The sequence below is a fragment of the Poecile atricapillus genome (genome assembly GCF_030490865.1).
Source record: "Poecile atricapillus isolate bPoeAtr1 chromosome 32 unlocalized genomic scaffold, bPoeAtr1.hap1 SUPER_32_unloc_5, whole genome shotgun sequence".
NCBI classification, from domain to species: domain Eukaryota; kingdom Metazoa; phylum Chordata; class Aves; order Passeriformes; family Paridae; genus Poecile; species Poecile atricapillus.
The window spans coordinates 1-16,443 of record NW_026708985.1 but is presented as its reverse complement, the minus strand read 5'-3'; the positions used below and the strand labels follow the sequence as shown (position 1 = coordinate 16,443).

The 16,443-nt window shown below is 48.0% G+C and overlaps 2 protein-coding genes across 2 annotated transcripts; both read left to right on the top strand.

Moving 5' to 3' along the window:
• Positions 1 to 1,536: 1,536 nt before the first annotated feature.
• LOC131574019 (BOS complex subunit TMEM147-like) lies at positions 1,537 to 11,745 on the top strand. Its single transcript, XM_058828397.1, has 7 exons — positions 1,537 to 1,757; positions 2,117 to 2,186; positions 3,359 to 3,424; positions 6,398 to 6,534; positions 9,748 to 9,832; positions 10,590 to 10,711; positions 11,610 to 11,745. The coding sequence occupies exons 1-7, from the start codon at positions 1,681 to 1,683 to the stop codon at positions 11,728 to 11,730; spliced, it is 678 nt and encodes a 225-aa protein (XP_058684380.1). The 5' UTR covers positions 1,537 to 1,680; the 3' UTR covers positions 11,731 to 11,745.
• A 2,066-nt stretch (positions 11,746 to 13,811) lies between these two features.
• LOC131574016 (keratin-associated protein 10-8-like) lies at positions 13,812 to 16,142 on the top strand (the record flags this gene model as incomplete). Its single annotated transcript, XM_058828393.1, has 6 exons — positions 13,812 to 13,897; positions 13,982 to 14,529; positions 14,567 to 15,054; positions 15,119 to 15,168; positions 15,492 to 15,745; positions 15,779 to 16,142. Coding segments are annotated over exons 2-6 (1,239 nt in total), but the record flags the coding sequence as incomplete, so codon positions are not given.
• Between the last annotated feature and the right edge of the window lie 301 nt (positions 16,143 to 16,443).

Sequence of the window (16,443 nt, the reverse complement as noted above, 5' to 3'; positions counted from 1 at the left end):
ATAATTTTGGGATATTTGGGATAATTTTGGGAGAATTTTGGGATATTTGGGATAATTTGGGATAATTTGGGATATTTGGGACAATTTGGGGATAATTTTGGGATCATTTTGGGATTTTTGGGATCATTTTTTCCCCTCCCCCCCCCCCAGAACGACGCCCTGAGCCGGGAGAGCCTCGTGGTGTGAGCGGAACCTTCCGGAAACTTCCAGGAATTCCAGGAAAATTCCCAAAAATCCAGAAAATTCCCGGAATTCCGGAACATTCCCGGATTTTTTTGGTGCCTTTTTTAAGGGATTTGGGGCCAAATAAAAGATTGGAGAAAAATCCGGAGCTGTGACGTCATCATTTCCCACCGGTGACGTCATCACATCCCGCCCGATGACGTCATTTTGGGGAGGGATGGGGGGGCGGGGCTGGGGGAATTTTGAGGGAATTTTCTGGGATTTGGGGGGGATTTTTTGGGGGATTTTTTGGGATTTTTTGGGGATTTTTTTGGGATTTTTGGGGAATTTTTGGGATTTTTTGGGGAATTTTTTTGGATTTTTTGGGGAATTTTTGGTGATTTTTTTGGTGATTTTTTTTTAATTTTTTCGGATTTTTTGGGGATATTTTTGGGGAAATTTTCGGGATTTTTTGGGAATTTTTTTATTTTTTGGGGGCGATTTTTTGGGGATTTTTTGGGGATTTTTGGGGAATTTTTTGGGGAATTTTTTTGGGGCTTTTCGGGGATTTTTGGGGGATTTTGGTGGAGTTTTTTGGGATATTTTTAGGGAATTTTTCGGGATTTTTTGGGGATTTTTTGGGGAATTTTTTGGGAATTTTTCGGGATTTTTTTGGAATTTTTTGGGGGAATTTTTGGGATTTTTTGGGGAATTTTTTTGGAATTTTTTGGGAATTTTTTGGGAATTTTTTGGGAATTTTTTGGGAATTTTTGGGGATTTTTGGGGGATTTTTTTGGGATTTTTTTGGGATTTTTGGGGGGATTTTTTGGGAATTTTTGGGGATTTTTTGGGGAATTTTGGGGGGATTTTTTTTTAATTTTTTGGGATTTTTTTGGGATATTTTTTGGGGAATTTTTTGGGATTTTTTTGGATATTTTTTTATTTTTGGGGGATTTTGGGAGGGATTTTTTGGGATTTTTTGGGGAATTTTTGGGAATTTTTCGGGATTTTTTGGGAATTTTTTTTATTTTTTGGGAATTTTTGGAGGGATTTTTGGGGGGATTTTTGGGATTTTTTTGGGAATTTTTGGGGATTTTTTTTTATTTTTTGGGGATTTTTGGGGGGGATTTTTTTTTAATTTTTCGGGATTTTTTGGGGAATTTTTGGGATTTTTTTGAATTTTTTGGGAATTTTTGGAATTTTTTGGGGAATTTTTTGGGAATTCTCCGCTTTTCCCGCCTCCCTTTTGGCGGGAACCCAACCCCGTGGGCGTGGCCTCACCCCCAAACCCCGCCCCTTATGACGTTCCCCTCTCTGATTGGCCACAACCCCACCCTCAAATCTCGCGAGACGTGGGCGTGACCTCCCCTTTCCCATCACCCCCCGCGGCCGCCGGGCCCGAACCCGGAAGCTCCGCGCGCCAAAAATTCCCAAAAAATTCCCAAAAATTCCCAAAAAATTCCCAAAAATTCCCAAAAAAATTTTCCGGGATCGCGGCCCCTCCCCCCCGGGCCCGCCATGACTTTGTTCCACTTCGGGAATTGCTTCGCGCTCGCCTATTTCCCCTATTTCATCACCTACAAATGCAGCGGCCTGTGAGGGACTGGGACAAACTGGGACAAACTGGGAGGAACTGGGAGGGACTGGGAGGGGGTTGGGAGGGACTGGGAGGGGGTTGGGGGTTACTGGTTTATACTGGTTGGGTGTTTGGGGGTTACTGGTTTATACTGGGAGGGGGCTGGGGGTTACTGGTTTATACTGGGAGGGGCGGTGGACTGGTTTGGACTGGTTTGGACTGGTTTGGACTGCTTTGGACTGGTTTGGACTGGTTTGTTTGGGTTTAAAGTGGTTTAAAGCGGTTAAACTGGTTTAAACTGGTTTATACTGGTTTGTACTGGTTTGTACTGGTGTGAACTGGTTTGAACTGGTTTGTACTGGTTTGTACTGGGAGCAGGTCGGAGTACAGCGCCTTCTGGCGCTGCGTCCAGGCCGGAGCCACCTACGTACTGGTGCAACTGGGAAAGGTGGGGGAGCAACTGGGAGCAACTGGGAGGAACTGGGAGGAACTGGGAACCCCTGAAATCAAACTGGGAGGAACTGGGAACCCCTGAAATCAAACTGGGAGCAACTGGGAGGAACTGGGAGCAACTGGGAGGAACTGGGAGGAACTGGGAGGAACTGGGAACCCCCGAAATTCCAACTGGGAGCAACTGGGAGCGACTGGGAACCCCCAAAATTGAACTGGGAGCAACTGGGAATCCCCAAATTCCAACTGGGAGCGACTGGGAGCCCCCAAAATCAAACTGGGAGCAACTGGGAGCGACTGGGAGCAACTGGGAGGAACTGGGAGGAACTGGGAGCCCCTGAAATCAAACTGGGAGCAACTGGGAGCAACTGGGAGCAACTGGGAACCCCCGAAATCCAACTGGGAGCAACTGGGAGGAACTGAAATTGAACTGGGAGCAACTGGGAGCCCCCAAAATTCCAACTGGGAACCCCCAAAATCAAACTGGGAGCAACTGGGAGCCCCCAGAATTGAACTGGGAGCAACTGGGAACCCCCGAAATCAAACTGAGAGCAACTGGGAGGAACTGGGAACCCCCAGAATCGAACTGGGAGGAACTGGGAACCCCTGAAATTGAACTGGGAGCAACTGGGAACCCCAAAATTCCCAAAATTCCAACTGGGAACCCCCAAAATCTGACTGGGAGGAACTGGGAACCCCAAAATTCCCAAAATTCCCCCAAAATTCCCCAAATTTCTCCCAAAATTCCCAAAATTCCCCCAAATCCCCCCAAATTTCCAGAAAATTCCCACAAATTGAACCGGGAGCAACTGGGAACCCCCAAATTCCAACTGGGAACCCCCAAAATTCCCAAATTTCCTCAAAATTCCCCCAAAATTCCCCCAAAATTTAACTGGGAGGAACTGGGAGCCCCCAAAATTCCCAAATTTCCCCAAAATTCCCCCAAAATTCCCAGAATTCCAACTGGGAACCCCCCAAAATTCCAAAATTTCCCCCAAATTCCCCAAAAATTCCCCAAATTCCCCAAAATTCTCCGGAATTCCCAAAATTCCAACTGGGAGCTCCCAAAAATTCCCCAAAAATTCCCCAAAATTCCCCAAAAATTCCCCAAAAATTCCCAAAATTCCCCGGAATTTTCCGGAATTCCCAGATTTCCCCTCCCCCCCCCAGATGCTGTTCCTGGCCACGTTTTTCCCGACCTGGGAGGGGCCCTCGGGCGGATACGACCTGGTGGGGGTGAGTCCAGAATTCCCAAAGAATTCCCAAAATATTCCTGGAATTCCCTGGAATTCCCATCCCAAACTCTTTCCCAAAAAAATTCCCAAAAATTCCCAAAAAATTCCCAAAAAATTCCGTTAAAAAACCCCCAAAATTCGGCAAAAATTCCAAAATTCGCTTCGGAATCCGTCCCAAAATCCCCCAAAAATTCCCAAAGAATTCCCAAAGAATTCCCAAAGAATTCCCAAAATTCCCATCCCAAAAGTTCCCAAAAAAATTCCCAAAGAATTCCCAAAAATTCCCAAAAAATTCCGTAAAAAAAACCCCAAAAATTCAGCAAAAAATCCCTCAAAAATTCGCTTCGGAATCCGTCCCAAAATCCCCCCAAAAATTCCCAAAGAATTCCCAAAGAATTCCCAAATTTCCATCTCAAACCTTTCCCAAAAAAATTCCCCAAAAAATTCCCAAAAATTCCATAAAAATTCCCAAAAAATTCTGTAAAAAAAACCCCCAAAATTCGGCAAAAATTCCAAAATTCGCTTCGAAATCCGTCCCAAAATCCCCCCAAAAATTCCCAAAGAATTCCCAAAAAATTCCCAAATTTCCATCTCAAACTTTCCTGAAAAAATTCCCAAAAAATCTCCAAAAAATTCCTGAAAATTCCTCAAAAATTCCCAGAAAATTCCGTTAAAAAATCCCCAAAATTCAGCAAAAATCCCCCCAAAAATTCCTCCAGAATTCCCCAAAATTTGCTTTGAAATCCGTCCCAAAATTCCCAAAGAATTCCCAAAAAATTCCCAAATTTCCATCTCAAACCTTTCCTGGAAAAAATTCCAAAAAATTCCATAAAAATCCCAAAAAATTCCATTAAAAAACCCCCAAAATTCGGCAAAAATTCCAAAATTCGCTTCGAAATCCGTCCCAAAATCCCCCCCAAAAATTCCCAAAGAATTCCCAAAGAATTCCCAAAGAATTCCCAAATTTCCATCTCAAACCTTCCTGAAAAAATTCCCAAAAAATTCCCAAAAATTCCCAAAAAATTCCCAAAAAATTCCGTAAAAATCCCAAAAAATTCTGTTAAAAAATCCCCAAAATTCAGCAAAAATCCCCCAAAAATCCCTTCAGAATTCTCCAAAATTCTCTTTGAAATTCATCCCAAAATCCCCCCAAAAATTCCCAGAGAATTCCCAAAGAATTCCCAAATTTCCATCTCAAACCTTCCTGAAAAAATTCCCAAAAATTCCCCAAAAATTCCCAGAAAATTCAGTAAAAAAACCCCAAAATTCAGCAAAAAATCCCCCAAGAAATTCCTCCAGAATTCCCCAAAATTTGCTTTGAAATTCATCCCAACATTCCCAAAGAATTCCCAAAAAATTCCCAAATTTCCATCTCAAACCTTTTCCAAAAAAAATCCCCCAAAAATTCCATAAAAATCCCAAAAAATTCCGTAAAAAAAACCCCCAAAAATTCAGCAAAAATTCCAAAATTCGCTTCGGAATCCGTCCCAAAATCCCCCCAAAAATTCCCAAAGAATTCCCAAAAAATTCCCAAATTTCCATCTCAAACCTTTCCCAAAAAAATCTCCAAAAATTCCATAAAAATCCCAAAAAATTCCGTAAAAAAACCCCCAAAAATTCAGCAAAAATTCCAAAATTCGCTCCGAAATCCGTCCCAAAATCCCCCCAAAAATTCCCAAAAAATTCCCAAATTTCCATCTCAAACCTTTCCCAAAAAAATTCCCAAAAAATCTCCAAAAAATTCCAGAAAATTCTGTTTAAAAACGCCCAAAATTCAGCCAAAATCCCCCAAAAATTCCTCCAGAATTCCCCAAAATTCTCTTCAAAATCCATCCCAAAAATCCCAAAAAATTCCCAAAATTCCCCAAAAATTTCCCTCTCAAAATTCCTTCAAAATCCTCCCCCCAAAATCCCAAATTTCCCTCCCAAATTCCCAATTTTTCCCCCCCAAATTCCCATTTTTTCCCTGAAATTCCCATTTTCTCCCCCAAATTCCCAATTTCCACTCCCAAAATCCCCGTTTTCTCCCCCAAATTCCCAATTTTCCCCCAAAAAATTCCCATTTTTTTCCCCCAAATCCCAGTTTTTCCCCAAAAAAATCCCATTTTCCTCCCCTAAATTCTCAATTTTCCCCCAAAAAATTCCCATTTTTCCCCCCAAATCCCAATTTCCACTCCCAAAATCCCATTTTTCCCCCCAAATTCCCAGTTTTCCCCTCTAAATCCCCATTTTCCCCCCTAAATTCCCATTTTCCCCCCTAAATCCCCATTTTCTCCCCCAAATTCCCATTTTCCCCCCAAAATTCCCAATTTTCCCCCCCAAAAATCCCATTTTTCCCCCCAAATCCCATTTTTTCCCCAAAAAATCCCATTTTTTCCCCAAAATTCCCGTTTTTTCCCGAAATTCCCGTTTTTCCCTGCAATTCCCATTTTTTCCCCAAAAAATCCCAAATTTTCCCCCCCAAAAATCCCAATTTTTCCCCCCAAATCCCATTTTTTCCCCAAAAAATCCCATTTTTTCCCCCAAATCCCCGTTTTTTCCCCAAATCCCCACTTCCCCTCCCCTAAACCCCCATTTTCCCCCCAAAATTCCCGTTTTTTCCCGTTATTTCCCCGTTTTTTCCCATTTTTTCCCCGTTTTTTCCCGTTTTTCCCCCTAAATTCCCGTTTTTTCCCTTTTTTCCCATTTTTTCCCATTTTTCCCCATTTTTTCCCATTTTTGCCCTTTTTTTTCCCGTTTTTTCCCCTTTTTTTTCCCCGTTTTTTTCCCGTTTTTTCCCATTTTCCCCATTTTTTCCCATTTTCCCCATTTTTTCCCGTTTTTTCCCGTTATTTTCCCGTTTTTCCCCATTTTTTCCCCGTTTTTTCCCGTTATTTTCCCGTTATTTTCCCGTTATTTTCCTGTTATTTTCCCGTTATTTTCCCGTTATTTTCCCCATTTTCCCCATTTTTTCCCATTTTCCCATTTTTTCCAGGAATTCCTGCGTGCCACGGTGGACGTGGCCGATCTGGGGGGGCTCCAGCTGGCCCTGGGCCGGGGCGGGGGGAGGGGCGAGCTCCGGATCCTGGTGGCCGCCCTGGGCTGGGCCAGCGCCGAGCTGCTGACGGCCAGGTGGGAATTCCGGGAATTCTGGGAATTCCGGGGAATTTTGGGAATTTTGGGGAATTTTTTGGGAATTTTTTGGGATTTTTTTCGATTTTGTTTCGATTTTTTTAAAATTTTTTTTTTATTATTTTTGGATTTTTTTTGGATTTTCGGGGGGTTTGGGATGGGGCAATGTGGAATTGTTCATGGGAATTCCGGGGAATTTTGGGAATTCTGGGAATTTTGGGGAATTTTTGGGAATTTTGGGAATTTTTGGGGAATTTTTTGGGAATTTTTTCGATTTTTTTTTAATTTTTTTTAAATTTTTTGGGGATTTTTTTGAGGTTTTTTGGGGATTTTTTTTGGATTTTTAGGGGGTTTGGGATGGGGCAATGTGGAATTATTCATGGGAATTCCGGGAATTTTGGGAATTCTGGAGATTTTCGGGAATTTTGGGGAATTTTGGGATTTTTTTGGGAATTTTTTGGATTTTTTTTAAATTTTTTTCGGATTTTTTTGGGACTTTTTTGGGATTTATTTTGGATTTTTTTTTGGATTTTTGGGGGGTTTGGGATGGGGGAATGTGGAATTGTTCGTGGCCAGGTGGGAATTCCAGGAATTTTTGGGAATTCTGGGAATTTTCGGGAATTTTTGGGAATTTTTTGGGAATTTTTTCGATTTTTTTTTAATTTTTTTTAAATTTTTTTGGGATTTTTTTGGGGTTTTTTTGGGATTTCTTTTTAATTTTTAGGGGTTTGGGATGGGGCAATGTGGAATTGTTCATGGGAATTCTGGGGATTTTTGGGAATTCTGGGGATTTTCGGGAATTTTGGGAATTTTCAGGAATTTTTGGGAATTTTTTTCGATTTTTTTTGGATTTTTTTTTTAATTTTTTTTCGATTTTTTGGGGTTTTTTTAAAATTTTTTTTGGATTTTTGGGGAGTTTGGGATGGGGCAATGTGGAATTATTCACGGCCAGGTGGGAATTCTGGGAATTTCTGGGAATTCTGGGATTTTTTGGGAATTTTTGGGAATTTTGGGAATTTTTTGGGATTTTTTTGGGAATTTTTCTGATTTTTTTTCAATTTTTTTTCGATTTTTTTTCAATTTTTTTTGGATTATTTTTGGATTTTTTTTTGATTTTCGGGGGGTTTGGGATGGGGCAATGTGGAATTATTCATGGGAATTCCGGGAATTTTGGGAATTCTGGGGATTTTCGGGAATTCTGGGAATTTTGGGAATTTTTTGGGATTTTTTTGGGATTTTTTTCGATTTTTTTTCGATTTTTTTTTTAATTTTTTTTTTATTTTTTGGGGATTTTTTGGGATTTTTTTTGGATTTTTGGGGAGTTTGGGATGGGGCAATGTGGAATTATTCATGGGAATTCCGGGAATTTTGGGAATTCTGGGGATTTTTGGGAATTCTGGGATTTTTTGGGATTTTTTGGGGGGAATTTTTTTGGAATTTTTTGGGATTTTTGGGGATTTTTTGGGGATTTTTGGGGTTTTTGGGGGGGGGTTGGGGGAGATTTGGGCTGGGCCAGCGCCGAGCTGCTGACGGCCAGGTGGGAATTCCGGGAATTTTGGGGATTTTTGGGATTTTTTGGGAATTTTAGGAATTTTTTGGGAATTTTTTGGGATTTTTTCTGATTTTTTTTCCATTTTTTTAAAATTTTTTTTCGATTTTTTGGGATTTTTTTCGATTTTTTTTTAATTTTTAGGGGGTTTGGGATGGGGCAATGTGGAATTATTCATGGGAATTCCGGGAATTTTGGGAATTCTGGGGATTTTCGGGAATTTTGGGGAATTTTGGAAATTTTTTGGGATTTTTTTGGGATTTTTTTCGATTTTTTTAAAATTTTTTTCGGATTTTTTTGGGATTTTTTTGGGATTTTTTTGGATTTTTTTTGGATTTTTAGGGGGTTTGGGATGGGGCAATGTGGAATTATTCACGGCCAGGTGGGAATTCTGGGAATTTCTAGGAATTCTGGGATTTTTTGGGAATTTTTGGGAATTTTGGGAATTTTTTGGGAATTTTTGGGAATTTTTCTGATTTTTTTTCAATTTTTTTTCGATTTTTTTTCAAAATTTTTTTTATTTTTGGATTTTTTGGGGATTTTCGGGGGGTTTGGGATGGGACAATGTGGAATTATTCATGGGAATTCCGGGAATTTTAGGAATTCTGGGGATTTTCGGGATTTTTTGGGAATTTTGGGAATTTTTGGGAATTTTTTGGGATTTTTTTCGATTTTTTTTCGATTTTTTTTTTAATTTTTGGGGGATTTTTTTGGGATTTTTTGGGATTTTTTTTTAAATTTTTAGGGGTTTGGGATGGGAGAATGTGGAATTGTTCATGGGAATTCCGGGAATTTTGGGAATTCTGGGGATTTCGGGGAATTTTTGGGAATTTTGGGAATTTTTTGGGATTTTTTGGGGGGAATTTTTTTGGAATTTTTTGGGGATTTTTTTGGGATTTTTTTGGATTTTTTTTGGATTTTTGGGGAGTTTGGGATGGGGCAATGTGGAATTATCCATGGCCAGGTGGGAATTCCGGGAATTTCGGGAATTCTGGGGATTTTTTGGGAATTTTTTTTGAATTTTGGGGGAATTTTTGGGGGGAATTTTGGGAATTTTTGGGAATTTTGGGGGTTTTTTGGGGGTTTGAGAGGGTTTTTTTTTTTAATTTCGTTGCGGATTTTGGGGTGGATTTTCGGGAATTTGGGATTTTTGGGATGAATTTGGGGAGTTTGGGGATGAATTTTGGGATTTTTGGGATGAATTTCGGGATAAATTTTGGGATGAATTTAGGGTGAATTTGGGATTAATTTTGGGTTGAATTTCGGGAATTTGGGGATTTTTTGGGGATTTTTTGGGATGAATTTCGGGATGAATTTCGGGATGAATTTTGGAATTTTCTTGGGATGAATTTTGGGAAATTTTTGGGGTGAATTTTGGGATGAATTTCAGGAATTTTGGGATTTTTTGGGGACGAATTTGGGGTGATTTCCGGGAATTTTGGGATTTTTTTGGGCTGAATTCCGGGAATTTTGGGATGAATTTTTGGGATGAATTCTGGGGTGAATTTTGGGGTGAATTCCGGGAATTTTGGGATTAATTTGGGATGAATTCCGGGATGAGTTTTGGGCTGAATTCCGGGAATTTTGGGCTGAATTTTGGGAATTTTGGGCTGAATTCCGGGAATTTTGGGCTGAATTTTGGGAATTTTGGGAATTCCCGGCAGGTGCGTCCCCCTGTGGGTCGGGGCCCGGGGGGTGGAGTTTGACTGGAGACACCTCCAGATGGGACTGGACTCCAACATCAGCCTGGTGAGAACTGGGAGGGACTGGGACGGACTGGGACGGACTGGGAGGGACTGGGAAGGGACTGGGAGGGGATTGGGAGGGGATTGAACCAAACTGGGGGAACTGGGAGGGACTGGGACAGACTGGGAGGGACTGGGAGGGAACTGGGAGGGACTGGGAAGGGACTGGGAGGGACTGGGAGGGGATTGGGAGGGGATTGGGATGGACTGGGAGGGACTGGGAGGGAACTGGGAGGGACTGGGAGGGGATTGAACCAAACTGGGACGGATTGGGACGGACTGGGAGGGACTGGGAGGGGATTGGGAGGGACTGGGATCAAACTGGGAATGACTGAGATGAACTCGGATCAAACTGGGAGGGACTGGGATGGACTGGTTTATACTGGTTGTAACTGGTCCATACAAGTTTATGCTGGTTTATACTGGTCCATACTGGTTTATCCTGGTTTATACTGGCCCATACTGGGTTATACTGGCCCATACTGGTTTATACTGGTCCATACCGGTTTATACCGATTTATACTGGCCCATACTGGGTTATACTGGCCCATACTGGTTTATACTGGTCCATACTGGTTTATACTGGTTTATACTGGCCCATACTGGGTTATACTGGCCCATACTGGTTTATACTGGTCCATACCGGTTTATACCGATTTATACTGGCCCATACTGGTTTATACTGGTCCATACCGGTTTATACCGATTCATACTGGTTTATACTGGTCCATACTGGTCCATACTGGTTTATACTGGTCCAGGTGCGCACGGTGGCCGCGGCCGCTCTCCTCTGGGCCTCGGGGCGCCACGACCTCCCCTCCCCCCTGCGGCTGCCCCTGGGGGGGCTCCTGGCGGCGACGGCGTACGAGGGGTTCCTCAGCGGGTATGGGGGAGGGGCCATGGGGTGGGGGAGGGGCCATGGGGGAGGAGCAATGGGGGAGGGGCGTACGAGGGGTTCCTGAGCGGGTATGGGGGAGGGGCGGGGTGGGGGAGGGGCGTACGAGGGGTTCCTGAGCGGGTATGGGGGAGGGGCGGGGTGGGGGAGGGGCGTACGAGGGGTTCCTGAGCGGGTATGGGGGAGGGGCAGGGGGTGGGGGAGGGGCCATGGGGGGAGGGGCAGGGTGGGGGAGGGGCTGGGGACGGCGTACGAGGGGTTCCTGAGCGGGTATGGGGGAGGGGCGGGGTGGAGGAGGGGCTGGGGGTGGGGGAGGGGTGATGGGGGGTGAGGGAGGGGCTGGGGGAGGGGCAGGGTGGGGGAGGGGCAATGGGGGAGGGGCAATGGGGGAGGGTCAGGGGGTGGGGGAGGGGCGTACGAGGGGTTCCTGAGCGGGTATGGGGGAGGGGCCATGGGGTGGGGGAGGGGTGATGGGGGGTGGGGGAAGGGCTGGGGGGTGGGGGAGGGGCGTACGAGGGGTTCCTGAGCGGGTATGGGGGAGGGGCAGTGGGGGAGGGGCAATGGGGGAGGGGCTGGGTGGGGGAGGGGCGATGGGGGGTGGGGGAGGGGCTCCTGAGCGGGGATGGGGGAGGGGCAATGGGTGAGGGGCCATGGGGGAGGGTCAGGGGGTGGGGGAGGGGTTCCTGAGCGGGGATGGGGGAGGGGCAGTGGGGGGAGGGGCAGGGAATTCCCGGAGTAGTCTCTGGCGAAAAGGGGGCGGAGCTTGAGGAGGCATTTCCGGGAGGGAAAAGGGGGCGTGTCCGGCTCTATGCAAATGAGGAGGGGGCGTGTCCCGGCCCCTCCCCGCTGAGGCCACGCCCCCCCATGTCTCTCTCTCTCTCCCCAGGTGGGCGGGGCAGGCGCTGGGCCTGGGGCCCTGGGGGGCGCTGGGGCTGCGAGCGCTGGGGGCGGCGGCGCTGGGGCTGGGGGCGCTCAGACTGCTGGTACCGCTGTTACCCCCACCTTGAGACACCTGGAGACACCTGAGATACACCTGAGATACACCTGGACTCACCTGTGGGGCAGCGAGCGCTGGGGGCGGCGGCGCTGGGGCTGGGGGCGCTCAGACTGCTGGTACCGCTGCTCCCGCCACCGTGAGACACCTGAGATACACCTGGACTCACCTGAGATACACCCAAACACACCTGGAGACACCTGAGATACACCTGGACTCACCTGTGGGGCTGCGAGCGCTGGGGGCGGCGGCGCTGGGGCTGGGGGCGCTCAGACTGCTGGTGCCGCTGTTACCCCCACCCTGAGACACCTGAGATACACCTGAGATACACCTGGATACACCTGGACCCATCTGAGATACACCTGAGATACACCTGGACTCACCTGTGGGGCTGCGAGCGCTGGGGGCGGCGGCGCTGGGGCTGGGGGCGCTCAGACTGCTGGTGCCACTCCTACCACCACCCTGAGACACCTGGAGATACCTGTGATACACCTGGATACACCTGAGATACACCTGGACACACCTGGATACACCTGGACTCACCTGTGGGGCTGCGAGCGCTGGGGGCGGCTGCGCTGGGGCTGGGGGCGCTCAGACTGCTGGTACCCCTCCTACCCCCACCTTGAGACACCTGGAGATACCTGAGAGACACCTGAGAGACACCTGGATACACCTGGATACACCTGGATACACCTGAGATACACCTGGATACACCTGGATACACCTGAGATACACCTGAGATACACCTGGATACACCTGAGATACACCTGGACTCACCTGTGGGGGCGGCAGCGCTGGGGCTGGGGGCGCTGAGACTGCTGGTACCGCTGTTACCCCCACCTTGAGACACCTGAGATACACCTGAGATACACCTGGATACACCTGAGACACACCTGAGATACACCTGGAGACACCTGAGATACACCTGGAGACACCTGAGATACACCCAAACACACCTGGATACACCTGGACTCACCTGTGGGTGCGGCGGCGCTGGGGCTGGGGGCGCTCAGACTGCTGGTACCCCTCCTACCCCCACCTTGAGACACCTGAGATACACCTGTGATACACCTGGACACATCTGGAGACACCTGGGATACACCCAAACACACCTGAGATACACCTGTGATACACCTGGACACACTTGGAGATACCTGGATTCACCTGGACACACCTGGAGACACCTGAGATACAGCTGGGATACCTGAGATACACCTGGACTCACCTGGAGACATCTGAGATACACCGGGATACACCTGGGAGCACCTGGGGACACCTGAGTGAATACAGATGCACCTGGATACACCTTGGATACACCTAAAATACACCTGGGAGCACCTGAGATACACCTGGGGACACCTGGACACACCTGGGGACACGTGGGGACACCTGAGCGAACATGGGCAGACGTGGGAGCACCGGAAATACACCTGGACACACCTGGAGACACCTGAGATACACCTGGATACACCTGGAGACACCTGAGATACACCTGGAGACACCTGGAGACACCTGAGATACACCTGGACACACCTGAGTGAATACAGACACACCTGGATACACCTGGGGACACCTGAGATACACCGGGACACACCTGGGGACACCTGGGGACACCTGAGTGAACATGGACAGACGTGGGAGCACCGGAAATACACCTGAGATACACCTGAGTGAATATGGACACACCGGGACGCACCTGGATACACCTAAAATACACCTGGGGACACCTGAGCGAACATGGACAGGCATGGGAGCACCGGAAATACACCTGGATACACCCGGACACACCAGAGTGAATACAGACACACCTGGATACACCTGGGCACATCTGGATACACCTCAGATACACCTGGATACACCCGGACACACCTGAGTGAATACAGACACACCTGGATACACCTGAAGCACACCTAAAATACACCTGGACTCACTTGGATACACCTGAGAAACACCTGGACACACCTGGATATACGTCAGATACACCTGGACACACCTGAGTGAATACAGACACACCTGGATACACCTGAAGCACATCTAAAATACACCTGGACTCACCTGGACACATCTCGATACACCTGGATACACCTGGACTCACCTGGGCGTTTATTTTTGGGGTTCAGGGGCAGGAATCGAGTCCAGGTGTGCTGGGGAGGGGCCCAGGTGACGTCACAGATGTGCAGGTGACATCAGAGGTGACGTCACAGGTGTGCAGGTGACGTCACAGGTGTGCAGGTGACGTCACGGATATGCAGGTGACATCACAGGTGACATCACAGGTGACATCACAGGTGAGCAGGTGACGTCACACATATCCAGGTGACATCACAGGTTACATCACAGGTGAGCAGGTGACATCACAGGTGTGCAGGTGACATCACAGGTGTGCAGGTGACATCACAGGTGACATCACAGGTGACATCACAGGTGTCTGGGTGACATCACAGGTGACATCACAGGTATCCAGGTGACATCACAGATATCCAGGTTACATCACAGATGTGCAGGTGACATCACAGGTGACATCACAGGTGTGCAGGTGACGTCACAGGTGAGCAGGTGATGTCACAGGTGTGCAGATGATGTCACAGGTGTCCAGGTGACGTCACAGGTGTGTCACAGGATCCCAGGTGTGCAGTGGGCGTGGCCCAGGTGTCCCCCCCAGCCCCGCCCTGAGCAATAAACACACCTGGCCACACCTGGAGGAGTCACCTGTGCCTTTATTGGGGGGGATGGGGGGATCCAGTCCAGGTGTGTCAGTCCAGGTGTGTCAGTCAGTCCAGGTGTGTCAGTCCAGGTGTGTCAGTCAGTCCAGGTGTGTCAGTCAGTCCAGGTGTGTCAGTCATTCCCAGGTGTGTCAGTCCAGGTGTGTCAGTCCAGGTGTGTCAGTCAGTCCAGGTGTGTCAGTCATTCCCAGGTGTGTCAGTCCAGGTGTGTCAGTCCAGGTGTGTCAGTCAGTCCAGGTGTGTCAGTCATTCCCAGGTGTGTCAGTCATTCCCAGGTGTGTCAGTCCAGGTGTGTCAGTCAGTCCAGGTGTGTCAGTCCAGGTGTGTCAGTCCAGGTGTGTCAGTCATTCCCAGGTGTGTCAGTCCAGGTGTGTCAGTCCAGGTGTGTCAGTCCAGGTGTGTCAGTCAGTCCAGGTGTGTCAGTCATTCCCAGGTGTGTCAGTCAGTCCAGGTGTGTCAGTCCAGGTGTGTCAGTCCAGGTGTGTCAGTCAGTCCAGGTGTGTCAGTCATTCCCAGGTGTGTCAGTCATTCCCAGGTGTGTCAGTCCAGGTGTGTCAGTCCAGGTGTGTCAGTCAGTCCAGGTGTGTCAGTCCAGGTGTGTCAGTCATTCCCAGGTGTGTCAGTCCAGGTGTGTCAGTCAGTCCAGGTGTGTCAGTCAGTCCAGGTGTGTCAGTCCAGGTGTGTCAGTCAGTCCAGGTGTGTCAGTCAGTCCAGGTGTGTCAGTCCAGGTGTGTCAGTCAGTCCAGGTGTGTCAGTCCAGGTGTGTCAGTCATTCCCAGGTGTGTCAGTCCAGGTGTGTCAGTCAGTCCAGGTGTGTCAGTCCAGGTGTGTCAGTCAGTCCAGGTGTGTCAGTCCAGGTGTGTCAGTCATTCCCAGGTGTGTCAGTCAGTCCAGGTGTGTCAGTCATTCCCAGGTGTGTCAGTCAGTCCAGGTGTGTCAGTCCAGGTGTGTCAGTCATTCCCAGGTGTGTCAGTCAGTCCAGGTGTGTCAGTCATTCCAGGTGTGTCAGTCAGTCCAGGTGTGTCAGTCCAGGTGTGTCAGTCATTCCCAGGTGTGTCAGTCCAGGTGTGTCAGTCCAGGTGTGTCAGTCCAGGTGTGTCAGTCAGTCCAGGTGTGTCAGTCCAGGTGTGTCAGTCCAGGTGTGTCAGTCAGTCCAGGTGTGTCAGTCCAGGTGTGTCAGTCCAGGTGTGTCAGTCAGTCCAGGTGTGTCAGTCATTCCCAGGTGTGTCAGTCCAGGTGTGTCAGTCATTCCCAGGTGTGTCAGTCAGTCCAGGTGTGTCAGTTAGTCCAGGTGTGTCAGTCCAGGTGTGTCAGTCCAGGTGTGTCAGTCATTCCCAGGTGTGTCAGTCAGTCCAGGTGTGTCAGTCCAGGTGTGTCAGTCCAGGTGTGTCAGTCATTCCCAGGTGTGTCAGTCCAGGTGTGTCAGTCCAGGTGTGTCAGTCCAGGTGTGTCAGTCATTCCCAGGTGTGTCAGTCCAGGTGTGTCAGTCGGTCCCAGGTGTGTCAGTCCAGGTGTGTCAGTCAGTCCAGGTGTGTCAGTCCAGGTGTGTCAGTCCAGGTGTGTCAGTCAGTCCAGGTGTGTCAGTCAGTCCAGGTGTGTCAGTCGGTTCCAGGTGTGTCAGTCGGTCCCAGCCCTGAGCAATAAACACACCTGGCCACACCTGGAGGAGTCACCTGTGCCTTTATTGGGGGGGATGGGGGGGGTTAATTAATTTTTTCACCCCAAAATTCCCAAATTTTCCCCAAATTTCCCATTTTTCACCCAAATTCCCGATTTTCCCCCCGCCCCCCCCCCCCCAATTTCCCGCCTTATCTGGGCGATAAGAGCCTCATTAATCGCTAATTAATCATTAATTAATGCCCCGGCGCCCGTTAATCATTAGCCAGGGCACAAAAGGAGCCGCCCCTCCCCCACCTCGATAAGCCCGGGTTGATAAGGGGGGGGGGAGGGGAAAGGGGGGGGGAGGGGTGTCCCCAGGTGTCCCCTCCCCCCCCCAGGTGTCA